General features: G+C 35.7%; 3 protein-coding genes across 3 annotated transcripts; 2 read left to right on the forward strand and 1 right to left on the reverse strand.

Moving 5' to 3' along the window:
* Nucleotides 1–1485: 1485 nt before the first annotated feature.
* LOC113356897 lies at nucleotides 1486–2244 on the forward strand. The gene has a single exon (XM_026600135.1). It carries the CDS (start codon nucleotides 1486–1488, stop codon nucleotides 2242–2244), a length of 759 nt encoding a protein of 252 aa, XP_026455920.1.
* Nucleotides 2245–2464: 220 nt separating this feature from the next.
* LOC113356906 (putative glucan endo-1,3-beta-glucosidase GVI) lies at nucleotides 2465–3073 on the reverse strand. Its single transcript, XM_026600143.1, has one exon. The coding sequence runs from the start codon at nucleotides 3071–3073 to the stop codon at nucleotides 2465–2467; it is 609 nt and encodes a 202-aa protein (XP_026455928.1).
* A 7529-nt stretch (nucleotides 3074–10602) lies between these two features.
* LOC113356912 (serpin-Z1C-like) lies at nucleotides 10603–12486 on the forward strand. The gene is made up of 2 exons (XM_026600150.1): nucleotides 10603–10968; nucleotides 11599–12486. The coding sequence occupies exons 1-2, from the start codon at nucleotides 10603–10605 to the stop codon at nucleotides 12448–12450; spliced, it is 1218 nt and encodes a 405-aa protein (XP_026455935.1). The 3' UTR covers nucleotides 12451–12486.
* The last annotated feature ends 2205 nt before the right edge of the window (nucleotides 12487–14691 follow it).

Consider the following 14691-nt stretch of genomic DNA (forward strand, 5'->3'; position numbering starts at 1 on the left):
TTACAATAAAAATCCCCAAATTTGAGAAATTAGGGCTTTTAGAAATTGGAGAAATCTCACCTAATTCTCTGAAATTGTTGTCGACCCATAACTCCTCTGTACTTGTTCTTCCTCCTGCTCCAACAACTCTACTGATTCCCTAACTCGAGGTGTTTTATCTGCCCTCACCTAGGTTTCGAAAGGTGAGAGATGGTAAAACAACTAGGTTAGGGGGATAGTGATTTCGGGCTTTGTTGTTGTCGAGTGAATGGGGTGGTGATGGTGATGGTATGGTGGTGGCAGAAGGTGGCAGGGAGAGGTGGTGGTACGGTTCTGTTGAAGACGGTGGTGAAGTTGCAGAGAGGAATGGGGGAGAGTGGCTCGACTGAGTTTGGGGTAGGGGGCGTGTTTGGTTAGCTGGTATAGGTTCGGTTGCTAGGGTGTTAATCGGGTGTATCGATTTTGATGATCTGCGACGCTGAGCCGTGGGATAGGGAGATGAAAGATCAATCGGACGGTGAGATGAAGTGAAGCTTGTAGCGACCGTCAGATTTTTTGATACAACGAAGTTAACGGCTCTAGATGGGGTTAGGTGGTGTAGTGTAAGGCGGAGATATCAAACGTTGATGAACAGCAAGGGAGCGACCGTTGGATTCAACTACCGTCTAATCTGAAGGCTTGGAATTTCATCGCTGTGGTGCTCGACAGAGACTTCAGATTTTGATGCTCTATGAAGGAGCGACCGTCGGATGCTTCTGAGAACTGATCTGATGGCTGAGAACGGAGGCGCTTTTGTGTGTAGAAAATGAGGTTGTGCGCACCATTCTTCGCGGCTTCCTTGCGTAATTTCTCCCGGCTTTTCACTACTTTTCTGCTCTTTTTGCCCCGCGACTCATCCGAACTTTATTTATTACCTAAAAATGCAAAATTAAGTAAGAAAAATATTTATTCTTGAAAACAATGAAAATACAGAATATGGGATAAAATGTAGAATTAATGATCAAAAGATGAGTTAAATGCCAACAAAAAGGGATAAATATATACAATATTTGGCACTCATCACTCAACTGTGCAGGAAATTACAAACATTATACTTTACACTACAAATGAAGGTACCCTGAAAAGGAACAAACTTAGGTGGACATTAGCAAAGAATGGAGAATTCTCTGTTAAAACCCTTTATGCAAAACTCTCTAATCCTTCTAGTTCAACTCCTGCCAAAACTAATTTTTTTTGGAAAGGACTATGGGCAATGGATACTTCTCAAAGGATCAAATTGTTTATATGGAAATGCTTACAAGATGCATTACCAACTAGACAAAAGATCAGATCTATTGATAATAAGTGTGTCTTCTGTAATAGCGTTGCTGAAACTACTTACCATCTCTTTTTTGAATGTGATTATGCAAAGGAGATTTGGAATTTTCAGCCAATGGCCTCACAAGGAGTATCTCAATCTCTAAACTCTCATAATTTGAATAATACTTTCTTGCATAAATATAATGAATGGTTAGCAGGGATACAGATTCAATTTCAAAGGCTCTTGCTGCAGCCAAATGTTGGTTTATTTGGAAAGAGAGATGCCTTAGAATTTTTGAGGATAAATCTAGAACCCCTGAACAACTTGCCTTAGACATAATAAGACAATATGACTATTGGCATCCAACACATCTTCATAACACAGCTCAAGCAAATGTCAGACACATCAAACCTACACCTTACTGGCAATTCCCAAGAGTGAACACTGTTAAGATAAACTGTGATGCTTCTTGGATTTCAGAACATACTAATGCAGGCTTTGGTTTTGTGATTTGCAACTGGACAGGAACCTTCAAAGGAGCTGAATCAGGAATCTTCAGAACTTCCACTGCTGAAGAAGCAGAAGCTCTAACTCTCCTACAAGCTACAAATTGGACCATCGCAAATAACTTACAACATCTGGTCATCGAGGGAGACAACCAAGCAATCATAAAGCACTTACAAGGAGAAAATTCAACAATCCAATGGCAAAGTCTTGCAATTTTGGAAGAAGTAAGGAAGAAAACAGCAAAGAATGGGAGAAAGAACAATAGACAGCAGTTTTGGCTTGAACAATCCCCTCAGTTTTTAATTCCTTCAATTGCTTTTGATACTGAAAAAGCTTATGCATTTAACCTTAATAACTCTGCTGTAATCATTCCAGAAGAAGCTAATCTAAGAGATTCCGTCATCAGACAAACAATTCATACCGAATTGGCTACAGATGTGACTCAATCAAATGATTAGTTATTCTCTGTTTTATCAATATATTTACCTCCAAAAAAAAAAAAAAAGTAAAATTTAACTTGTATTTCCCTGATGGGTGAAAGTAATATCCTTTGCTTTTTTGTTTAACCACAGATGTATGTAGACACTACACAGTCTGGTTTGCGGTATAATAAGAAAGCACACATTTCTCAAATATCACTTGAGTTACATATTTCCTAAGAAACAGTGCCCACTCCATTTAGGCCAGTTTACGTGATATACTTTCTGATAGGTCCGGTCGATAAATTCCAAAATTTCTCTCGACTCCTTCAGGTTTTAGATTTTCGTTATACATGGCAAATATATGCGTCTTCATAGCGTGTTGTGGTCTCTTCGGCGTCCCTGATTTCATTTGTGTAGTGATCAAATTGTTAACATACATCCGAGCATGTTCTACAGTCGTTATATCACCGTTCCCAGCGGATGGCCAACCAGTCTCACTCACAACAATTTCAACATCTGGTCCTTCTGCTTTCTCTACAGCCCAAATCACTGAATCCACCATCGCATAAAACAAATTGTTGTATTGAAGATCTCCATCTTGAACAACAGTATCAGTAGTATTGAACAATGCATAGTCTAGCCTAATCTCTGCAGGATTATTAGCGTAGGCGAAATAAGGGTAAACATTTATAAACAGTGGGTAACCCCCGGTTTGTAAGAAATGTACGACGCCTCTCATTACCGTCATTGAATCTTCCCCGAATGCCCCAGCTGAAGGTGGGTAGGACGTTCCAAGCACATTCATGGCCACCGCTGTAGATACGTATATATCATGTGTAGTACACTCCTTTATAGCTTTCTCCATGTTTATCATGGCTTGAACGACAAAATTACCTATTGGACCAGGGATTACTTCATTGCCAACAACGACGTGGCTAAAAATTATCTCTGAGAAGGGAACTATGTTTTGTTGTACCCATGAATTTGCGTAGTTTTGGTCGACCGCGATCTATTGGATCTCTTCATTGAAAGTTCCGATAGAGAGGACGACTATGCCGCTGTCTGAACTGTTAAGATAATTTAGGATAGCATGATCTGGCGAGAATAAACGATGTCTCCAAACTACTTGTCTTAGAGGGTTTAGCCCTTTGTCTGGTGTTGGAAGATTGTCTCCTTGTGTTCCATAATTCAAACCAAAATAGCATAAATCAATTAAAAAAAAAGGAAATTTATAGAGAAGTTAAATGTGGCACTGGGAGTCACGATTAGGAGCAGAAAAAAACAAGTAAACAATGTATCGGCCATCCTAGAATTTTTTATAAATAAAAAAATGAAAGGAAGGAGAGATGAAGATAAAATGAAATTGTACGCACCTCTAGTGAAACTACTGTATTGAGTGAGGAAGAGAGAAAATGAAAGACAGATAAGAAAGAAACTTTTCATTTCTGCTGTTCTTTTTTCTTTTCTTTTTTCTGAATCTTACCGACTGTGATCTAGAGTGAACAAGGTATGAGAAATGGGCAATTTATAATATGAGATTTAGTGAATATCTAGAAAAAAAAATTAAAACGTCAAAACGTTTGATTTCATAATTAATTCTAATTAAATTCTGAGAATTCGATTAGTCATTTAGTGTTTAATTTATACTAAAATTACACAGCAGTTATTGCTTTTTTTTTTTCTAATAGAGAAACTTGGCTGTACGTATTCAAGCAGTTTCAAAGCAAGTTCATGTCTAAAAGCAATGAATTTTGAGTTTTGGAAACTCATCATACCTACGATTCTTAGAGATAATACCGTGCTGTGCATAGAAAGTTAGTTCACCGTCGACATATTTTTCCATCATGGTCAAGTTAATTTATTTATTTATTTGAAGAAGGAATGAGCAAAGTTTTGGTCTACAAAAAGAACATAATTAGGAAATTAAATATTTGATTCCAAATACGAGATTCAGATCCTTAACTATGGGTGTTAATCCAAAATGATAAATTCCTTCGCCATCTTAATATGGAATTATTAACGTAAATTTTAATTATTATTGTTATTATTTTCCAATCAACAAATTTCAATTCATTCAAATCAAAATAGTGATTACATGTTCGCTTATAAGATTAATAAAAATATCAAAAAAACATCAAGATAATCAAAACCCTGATACAAATAAGGATATTAACTACAAGTAGATCGCGAAGAGAAAGAACGATAAACCGCAGAGATACCCAATTTTTAATTATGTAAAAGGGAAAGATGATGGTATAATCCGGAAATAATTCCGACCATTTGATTTGATTGTATTCTTCTATGATTTCATCCAGAAATAATTCCGATCAAGGGAAAATTAGTAGGACTATGTATTACGGTGATTCTTAAAAGATTCTTAAAACAAGAGTAAAAGCCAGAACTTTAAAATTTATGTCTTTCTATTTTATATTGCCTTGTGCTGTACTATTCTTGTATCTTTGCTCCTTTGCAGCAGCGTATTTTCTTATCAGCAACAAAAATGTAGGTTCTGAGTCGCTCTTAAAAGTAATAGAATGTTCACTCCATTTCCATTTCGTTGCCCACTCAAAAGTTACCTTCTTTAAAGTATAGAGGAGAGAGATTGAATCGGGTAATTCTGTGATTCTTGATGTTGAAATGTTAAGGGAAGATAGATTTTGGAGAGACACAATATCTGTGGGCAACACACTAATGCCCCTACAGCCACTGATATCTAGAGTCTGCAAATTCGTCAGCCTAACAATAGAATGATGAGGTAGAATTTTGGCGTCACATTTAGTTCGAGTAATGGACTCGAGAATATTTTTTAAAATTCGAAAGATATCAAAATCCTGAGATATACAAACCCATACTCTTAGATCAAAGCTACTCGCAATGGAGTAGTCTTCGTATACCAATTGAGCGAGGGTCGTTTTCCCAAGTCTGCCTCGGATGTTACATCGGAGATCATCTCCAGAGTACTCTTAAGCTTTTGGAGATCTGCATCCAATACTCCAACCATACTAAATTTTCGGGCAGCAATAGAAACCAAATTTTTCACTAGCTTTGTAACAAATATCTCCTCCATAGTCGACGAAACAAAAAAGATGAACAGAAGTGATGGAAGAACAAAGCAAGTAGAGTATATGATCTTAAGTTTGTGTCGATGATTCAGATCGAGTAGGTTGTTTGAGTTACAGGATATTAGAATTCAGAAGATAGAAATTAAACAAATTTTGGAACTGGAAGAACATATGCATGTACAAAAGTCAAGTATACAGCTAGCTGTACAAATGAGCTCTTAATTGGAGGTTTGATTCCGTCATTATTTTAATTGTCTGATTGAGTTGTCGCGTCATCGTGCCAAGATTGTAAATTTGTGCAAGTAGAGTTTGTTTAAGTTCCTTTGTCTGAGGTCATCATTATAATATTCACAAAATTGGTTAAAAAGACCAAAATCAATAATTCCTGGATGATATGGATAGTTAGATTTTGATACTGTTTAAATGGACAAAAATGTAAAAATAGGCAGGATGTAACCAGTTTCATCGTGCCAATTTTCAAATATTTTTTCGGAAAATGGGTCATTTGTCCAAATATTTTTAAAACATGGTTTAAATGGACGAGTAAAAATTAGTATGGGTGAAATTGACAAGTAAGGATGAAACTGGATTCATCCTAACTTAAACTTAAAAAATAGCAAGGATGAAACTGGATACATCCTGATGTAAATTAAAAATAAAAAAAATATTTGAAAATGGGTATGATGAAACTGTTTACATCGTGGCTATTTTTAAATTTTTGTCCATTTAAACAATATCAAAATCTAAATGTCTTTTTCACCCAGAAATTGTTGATTTTGGTCTTTTTAACCAATTTTGTGATATTTTTTCTTATTTTTAATTTACACAGGATGTATCCAGTTTCATCCTTGCTATTTTTTAAGTTTAAGCTAGGATGAAACCTTACTATTTTTTTTTGACCATTTCACCCAAACTATTTTTTACTCGTCCAATTGAACCGTGATTTAAAAATATTTGGACAAATCACCCAATATTATCCACTTAAAGTTCATTTGTTTATTCAACTTGATGAAGGCAGTAGTCGTGGCAACGATATCTGCACCAATTTTCTAGGGAATCGAGCCTGGTTAATTATATAACACCAACAGGTCCGTTCTCAGTCTCTCTTTCTCTCTCCGTTTTTGTCTTTAATCATATCTTATTATGCATCTAAATTTCTTGTAGGATTCAATTTCAAAATGCTATTGCGGGGCTTGCGACTGAGCCACCTATAAAATACCTATGCAGCTGCTATTAGTTTTCGTGATTTATCAACGAAAGTCTGCTTACAGAGATACGATGTCCGCGGATCATGAGCAATCAAGGTTTTGACATGTAAGGTTAAGATATGGTTTAATATTTCAGTATGCTAGTACACTAAGTTTTCACCACGGAAAAGCCAGGTTCACCGAGTAATTTTTCCGAAAAATCTACCGAATGAGATATATATGGTAGGACCCACTGCACATACATACCATCCCACTGCTAGGAGTATTCCCGATGCACCGTTAGTTCTATATCGGGATTTTTGCGGGAGAAACTGCGGTCTGTCTAGCGTTTCGAAGTTCTTAGTTTTGCTTTCTTTGGGCCGTATTTTGCTATGTTTAGTTATCGGTGTTCTTTAATATGAACGATTTTTTAGGGACCATGCTTTTTTTTTGGGGACCCTGGTTTTATTAAGCCACCTATCCTACAATTTTAAGGGATATCCTAAAATCATGAGATTACTAATTTGGTCCTTATCCTAATTAAAATTAACCCTAACTTAATAACTGCCTTTAATTTAATCTAAAACAAAACCTAAACTAAACCTAATTCAAAACCTAAACTAAACCCAAAAAAAGGAAAAAAAGAAAACAGTTTTGAGGAGAAAACTATTCTCCCTCTTGTTCTTCTCTTCTTCCCCATTTCAACGTCATCTTCATCGATTAATCGTCGATTCATAAAATTTTCATCGTCGATTAATCAAACGACTATGAGAATGGTTCTTCGAAAGAACACCAAACGACTCCCAGGAACAGGTCCCCCATTAGGACATCTAGCAAATAAGCCAAGTGATTTTGAGATTCATAAAGAAGTGAAAGAGCCAAGTGAATCCATAATCCAGTATAATAGACGCAGTAAGAAGCCTGATTCTTCCATGGGACCGATTCGCAGGTATTTCCCGAGAAACCCATTTCTTTTAATTTGATTTTCATCGATTCAATTGATTAGAAATCATCAAAATAGGGTTCAAATTGAAGTTACAGTGTTTAGTTCGGTTAGAGCGCCTTTTATTGTTGCACTAGTTTCTTAACCGAACTCCATAAAACGAAGAACACGAAGAACAGTTCGATTTTATAGGATTGAAAACTAGGTTACCGAACTCGTGAGTTCGGTTGTTTCGCAAAAAAATTGTTGAACTGCCATGTAACCGAACTATAGCCATATTACCAAAAATAGGAAAAAAAATCCATGTAACCGAACTGTTTGATTTTTCCCAAAATTTCTAGTACCCACACTACTGAACTCTAGCACCTTTGTTCGGTTGTTTCGCATAAATGTTTAAAACTGCCATGTAACCGAACTGTACCCTTATTACAAAAAAAAAATTGGCATGTAACCAAACTGTTCTTTTTTTCCCTATATGTTTAGTACCCATATAACCGAACTTGTTCCAATATGTTCGGTTTGTTCGCAAAAAAAAATTGACAAACCGAACTCTTGGCTATTTACATATATATGTGGAGTTCGGTTTTCTCGAAAAAATAATTGAATAACCGAACTCTACCCTGGAACACGATTTTTTTTTCTTGAGTTAATTTTTTTTCGTGAATTATTCCTTATTTCTTTTGTTTTTTTGTTTAGTGGCAAAGGTAAGAAATCTAACCAACCATTACCAGAAGATTTGAGAACTCCCACGCCTAGAGGCCTAAAACACTTAGGTGCCGATAAGCGTGGAACCAAAAATGCTAAGTATGGAGGTGGGTCATTACCGGGTGTTGTCATCCAAGATGGTGTCAATAGAGATAATGTTGACAACGTAATCCAACAAGTTAATGAAGAGATCGTGGAAGAGATGAGCAGTCAAGAACAATGCTTCGTCATTGTCCGTCACGATAACCCCGGGGATCTCATCATCTCGGTAGATCTCCTTCACTTGTTGTAGCGCCCAAGTGTAACTTGGTTCTTGCTCGTCCTTTAGAAAACAAAAAGCAACGGTAAACGGTGACTTCGTCGACGTACGACCAACAATGTTCAACAATGGCATCTCGTATTTGTTTGTCTTGTATGTGCAATCCATTATAAGAACTTCATGGAATGATTGATCCAATTGAACACTATTCGGATGGGCAATGAAGAGATGAGTTATTTCTTCTTCCGGACCTACCTTCTTTTGAACCGCGTAGCCCTTCTCTTGAGCCAAAAAATAAAATAATTGTTGCATTACTTTTCTACCCTTCCATTCATTCCTTTTAATCGTCTCAATTGCATTGTAAATGGTGTACAAAGATGATATGTTACTCGGGTTATCTTGCTTTAATAAGCGAAGCATTGTGGAAGGTGGAATACACAATTTCCTATACTCGGCTATTTTTTCCATTTCTCGATGAGTGAGCCTTGCGGCCATTGCATGCCCTTCAAGATCATACAGACGAGGGTGGTTATGAAGACCTACCACCTTATCCATAGCTAGAAACCATTTCGTCGTTAATTTTCTCTTGCTAAATACTAGCTTGAACAGACATTTGATTTTCTTTGAGCACGTTGTGTTCTTCCTCGTCGTCTTTCCTTTATACTCATAACCCTTCCTCTTGTGACTAACATCGGGATCTCCACTTCTCTCACAAACCATTTCAAAACGAGTGTTGTTTTCTTTTCCATTCAAAACCAAGACGCAATTGACTCTCTTGGCATGTTGTCTAGCCTAATTCTTCGCATCAATAGGTAAGTCAAATACCAACTCATTCGCATAGTGAGTAGATGTATCTTCGAACAACATACCAATCAGAGAAGGTTGATCATGCATTGGTATAGGTTGTGATTCCATTTACAAGAAATGTAACAACATAAATGCAATCACAAATAAGTTCGGTCACATAATAATTTTATCGGGGAAACCGAACTCATTGTTCGGTTGGTTAAGCAAGTTGCAAAGCAACCGAACAAATAAAAGGAACCGAGTTCGGTAACATGTGAATTTTATCGCAACAACCGAACTAATAAAAGGAACAGAGTTCGGTTACTTTGTATTTTATGTAGATAACCGAACTAGACACTGGAACTTCCGATTTTTTTTGTTTGTTAAGTTCGATTGGTTTTGCTGTTAGGTTCAAGTTTGCGAAACAGCCGAAGTTATTAAACATAGTTCGGTTAGATAGTTGGTGCATGCCGTTTGCGAACCAACCGAACTGTATACACTTAGTTAAACTTTATTTTTACGTAAAGTTCGATTAGTTGCGAACCAACCGAACATAACACTGCATCTCAGAACTTCCATTAATGTGGAGTTCGGTAACCTGCGTGTTTGGATAAAGTAACCGAACTACATCTTCAAATAAGTTCGGTTACTTATTCATCTCACAAGGAAACCGAACTACACCTTCGGAACAGTTCGGTTACATGTTCTTCATATAATGTAACCGAACTGTGCAAAATCCAGTTCAAAGATTTACATTTTTGGGGAAGTTTTTACCAATTCAACATACATTATCTTAGTTTGGAGCATACTTGTTCACCCAAATACTCTTCCTCCGGTTGTGGTTCATAAAATCCATCATTTTCATCTTGAGTTTCATTTTTGTTGAAGAATACAATCAACATCTAAGAAATATGCCAAATCCGGATCATTTTGAAGATTAACAAATATTCTAGGAGAGGATGGAGATGAAGAATCAAATGAGTTTTCATCACTTGAATACTCAAAGGGGGTGAATTGGAATTTTTTTTTATTTTCCATGCTTTTCTCCTTCATCTTCTCTAACTCTACTCTCACAATAATTCTACTCAACTAATAATAAACTCATCTTTTAATTTAATCTCACTAATTGTTATTAACTAAATCATTTCACTAATCATAACCTAAATTAATTAAGAGGATAGGTTAGGTATTAAATAAATAGCTAGATATGGGATGACCTAGAATTACTTTTAATGTCTTTACCAAAAAAAACCATTTCCCAGAAAAAACCATGCTCGCAAAAAATCGTTCTTTAATATTGGGTAAACCCATGGTCCAGGCCCATACAAACTTACCTTATTTTGAAACGAAATCTATAAGAGATAAATTTAGAAAACCTATATAAACCCCACAGCGGTGGCTCAACAATAGTCTCCATTACGATCAATCCAGTTCATAAACCTCTTCTCAATTATGAGGAATTCTTGCTCACTAGATTCTCCGTTATGGATCCAAGCTATGAAAAATCTCTTTACGGAAGAAGCAAGCAACGGCAAGAATTTAGTGTATTCTCCGTTATCAATTTACACTGCTCTGGGATTATTAGCTTCAGGATCAAAAGGCGAAACTCTAGATGAATTGTTAGGGTTCTTAAAATCTCGAAATCTCGATTCTCTTAATGTGTTTTGTTCTCAACTTATGAAATCATTGAATGAAACCCAACTATCTCTTGTTAATAGTGTTTGGGTCGAGAAATCTTGTGACCTAAACCCCAAATTTCGAGAGGTTGCCGATTCAATCTTTGGTGCACATGTTCAATCTGTGGATTTCAGGCATGAGGTAAGCAATTTATAAGTTTTTATTCGTTTATTACATCATCATGCTACGGATAGCAAAAGGAATTACATCTAGGTTCAGTCGTTAGTTCTAGAATTGAAAGACAAAAACCCTCATGTGCTATATTATCAAAGTCGCTCTCGTTTATGTAGAAATATGTATATAACCCTTAAAAGAGTTTGTTTGTAAGGGGTTAGGGTTAGTAGTTGCATCTACTTGCCCTAAATTAGCTCAGCCCTTAAACCATGGCGTTTGCAACGCAACGAAAGGCATGGGTGGCCAATTGCTTACCTTTGGATGCCAAGGTTTTCAGTTTCGCAAGCCAAAATTTAAAACTAGGTGATTCTTGCACCCGATACAAAGTCCAAATCCTAAACTTATTTCTGACTCTCATACCTATAAACAACAAAAGAAAAATTAACAAGAGTTACTTTAAGTTTGAGGAATAGAACAAGATTTCATGTGCAATTAATGAGAAAATATATATGTCAAGTCTTTTTGTTTTGTGGTGTATTATTTCTTTTGGGTTCCCCAGCACCTACAAGTAACCTGTGCTAGTTTTTTAATTATTAACATTACAAACTTGTACAAACAAAAATTGCCAACTAACTACTGTTTGTTTTTCCCTTAAAGGCTAATGCAGCGAGACTGATGGTGAACCAATGGGTCGAAACGAAAACCAATGCATTAATCAAAGATCTAATGCCAGAAGGATCTGTTAGCGATACCGCAAGTGTTTTGTTGGTGAATGCACTCTATTTCAAAGGATTATGGCACAACGGTCAGTTTGAAAAATCGTTAACAAAGAACTCAAAGTTCTATTTACTTGATGGGCATTCATCTGTTGAAGTCCCATTTATGACCAGCACAGAGTACCAATACATATCGTATCAAAACGGCTTCAAAGTACTCACACTCCCATACAAAATAAAAACAGAAAAAAAGTCGAGGTATGGCCGGATGTCTGATAACCCATTTGATTTTAGAGCTCGACGGTTTTCTATGCATATAATTTTACCTGATAGACGTGATGGCCTTGAAGAGTTGATAGACTTTGCAAGTACTGATTCAGCTAGCTTTTTGGATAAATACATTCCGAAATATGCATCGGTGAAACGAACGGGCGAATTCAAGGTCCCCAAGTTTAAGATAACATTTGATTTTGACGCAAAAAGAATTCTCAGTGAATTGGGTTTAGTCGTGCCTTTTAGTTCCGAAGCAGACTTTACTGAGATGTTGAGTGGTAATGGTTCAATTGATAAAGTTATCCACAAGTGCTTTGTTGAAGTTGACGAGGAAGGAACTGAAGGTGCTGCAGCTACTCTTATCGAGTTCCTTGAGTGTTCAATGGGTGGTCCTCCTCGTCCACCACCACCAGTAGTGGATTTTGTTGCTGACCATCCTTTCATGTTTATCATCAGAGACGACATCACAGGAGTTTTGTTGTTCAGCGGATACATTCTTAATCCCTTGCTGTCCTCTTGATTTCTGACAAGTACAGGTCGTCGGTCATTTCCTCTATATGCCTCCATTATATGTTAAGTTTCTCTTGTTAGTTTAAATTAGCTAGTTTAAATATGTCAGTGGATTGAATTTTTGTTTTTCTGGCTATCTTTCGCCATAGACATTTACGAAGAGTTGAAGTACAATGTTTGGATTGTACGTCCCCTTGTTTTTATGTCTCTATTTTGGCCTTCATATGTGCTCCGCTGCTCCACTTATGGTATATCATCTTTTTTTTACAAAGATAGCAAGATCATGCAAATACAATGCCGATCCGCAGATGCCAGATGATGATATTAGTGTTCAATTTGTTTTTCTATTGTGAAGAAATGCAAACAGTGGTTTGGAATATATTGATATGATATGAAGCTCCACTGAATACTTTCCCAAGCAGATACTCCGCTCTCTAAGCCTGCATTACGATCCCCAAGAACATAATTACCTAGATGGTGCACTGAAAGACTATCATGATGATATTATGGAAACTACATTATTACATCTTTAATTGAAAGCCGAGATTAAATTCGTGATAATACTAGTAGCAGCCATATACAAAATTATGTTCACATATGAATGGCAATCTGGTGGTATATAGTTGCTATTCATCCTTTTTTTCGTTTACCACCTAACTACACAGTCACGCATAACTCTTAAAAATACAAACACACAAAGATTGGGGAATAACTAACTTAAATATCTTATGAGGAAGGGATATACTTAGATTTTGAGGATTTTAACTATTTGGACATAAAAATAAAGAAGAAGAAAAAGAAAAAGTATATATAGTCTTGTCCACATTTTGTGAACTAGGTCAGTACTGCCCTATAGTACACATTTTGTTCAAAATAAAATAAGAAAAAAAAAAAAAAACATCACAAAAAAGCACAGTAATGACGATTTTATTTCCAGCCCATAAATGTGGTTATGGAATGTCCTAGTGATTAGGAGAATTTCTAAACACCCTTCTACGTTCAGAAGTTAAATTTTTGTTTTAGTAGCCGATTATGACTACCACAATAGGTAGATAATAAAATCACAAAACTAAATTGTTATCTACAGGTTGGTTCTACGTCAAAAACTTTAATTTTCAGTGCTGAAATTCAAGCACAATCGATGGATAAAATCCACCCGTGTCTACTATTAAGGAAGTAAAGAATTTCAAGATTTTATTAATTGTTTAAAATTTTAAGTTAGGGTCTACCATCATAACCAGCAGATAATTATTTTCATGAAACTACCGATTATAAAAAGATAGAAATGCAAAATTCCACTAGTTTTGTAAATTTTGGATTTGCGACAACTACCACAATTGGTAGATAATAAACATCATGGAACTACCGATTGTACAATCGGTAGATAGTGAACATCACGGAACTACCAATTGTGAAAATAAAGATATACTAAATTCCACTAGTTTTTGAAAATTTTGAATTTTAAGCAGCTACCACTAATGAAATCATGAAACTACCGATTCTACGATCAGTAGATAATAAACATCATGAAACTATCGGTTGTGAAAATAAAGAAATGCGAAATTCTATTAGTTTTTGAAAATTTTGAATTTGGAGAAACTACCACAATCAGTAGATAACTAATGAACATCATGAAACAATTGATTGAAAAATCGGTAGATTGTGAACATCATGAAACTACCGATTGTGAAATGAGAAAAATTCAGAATTATACTAGTTTTTGAAAATTTTGAATTTGGGGCAACTACCACAATCTGCAGATAATGAACATCATGAAACTACTGATCGCACAACCGGTAGATAATAGACATCACGAAATTACCGATTGTGAAAATAAAGAAATTCAAAATTCCATGGGATTAGAAAAATTTTAAATTTGGGTAAACTACCACAATCTGTAGACAATGAACATCACTAAACTCCCGATTATATGCTAGTTCATTTTCTACCGACTGTAGTCGGAAGTTAAATAAACTCCATTTACTAACGATTATGTTTGTGTAGAAAATTCGAAAATTCAAGGATTTTGGTATGATCTAATTTTGGGGCTACATTGCAATCGGATACCAATCAAATGTCATTTTCTACCGATTATAGATACATTCTAACTACCCATTTCAGTATTAGCTACCGATTATAATTTCTAATAACACAAACTAAAATACATCAAAATTAACTACACATTGTATTATTATCTATCGATTATGGAGGATATATTTGTCATTTTTAAAAATTGAAGATAAGAGGTGGC

The sequence above is a fragment of the Papaver somniferum genome, chromosome 1 (assembly GCF_003573695.1).
Source record: "Papaver somniferum cultivar HN1 chromosome 1, ASM357369v1, whole genome shotgun sequence".
In the NCBI taxonomy this organism is placed as follows: domain Eukaryota; kingdom Viridiplantae; phylum Streptophyta; class Magnoliopsida; order Ranunculales; family Papaveraceae; genus Papaver; species Papaver somniferum.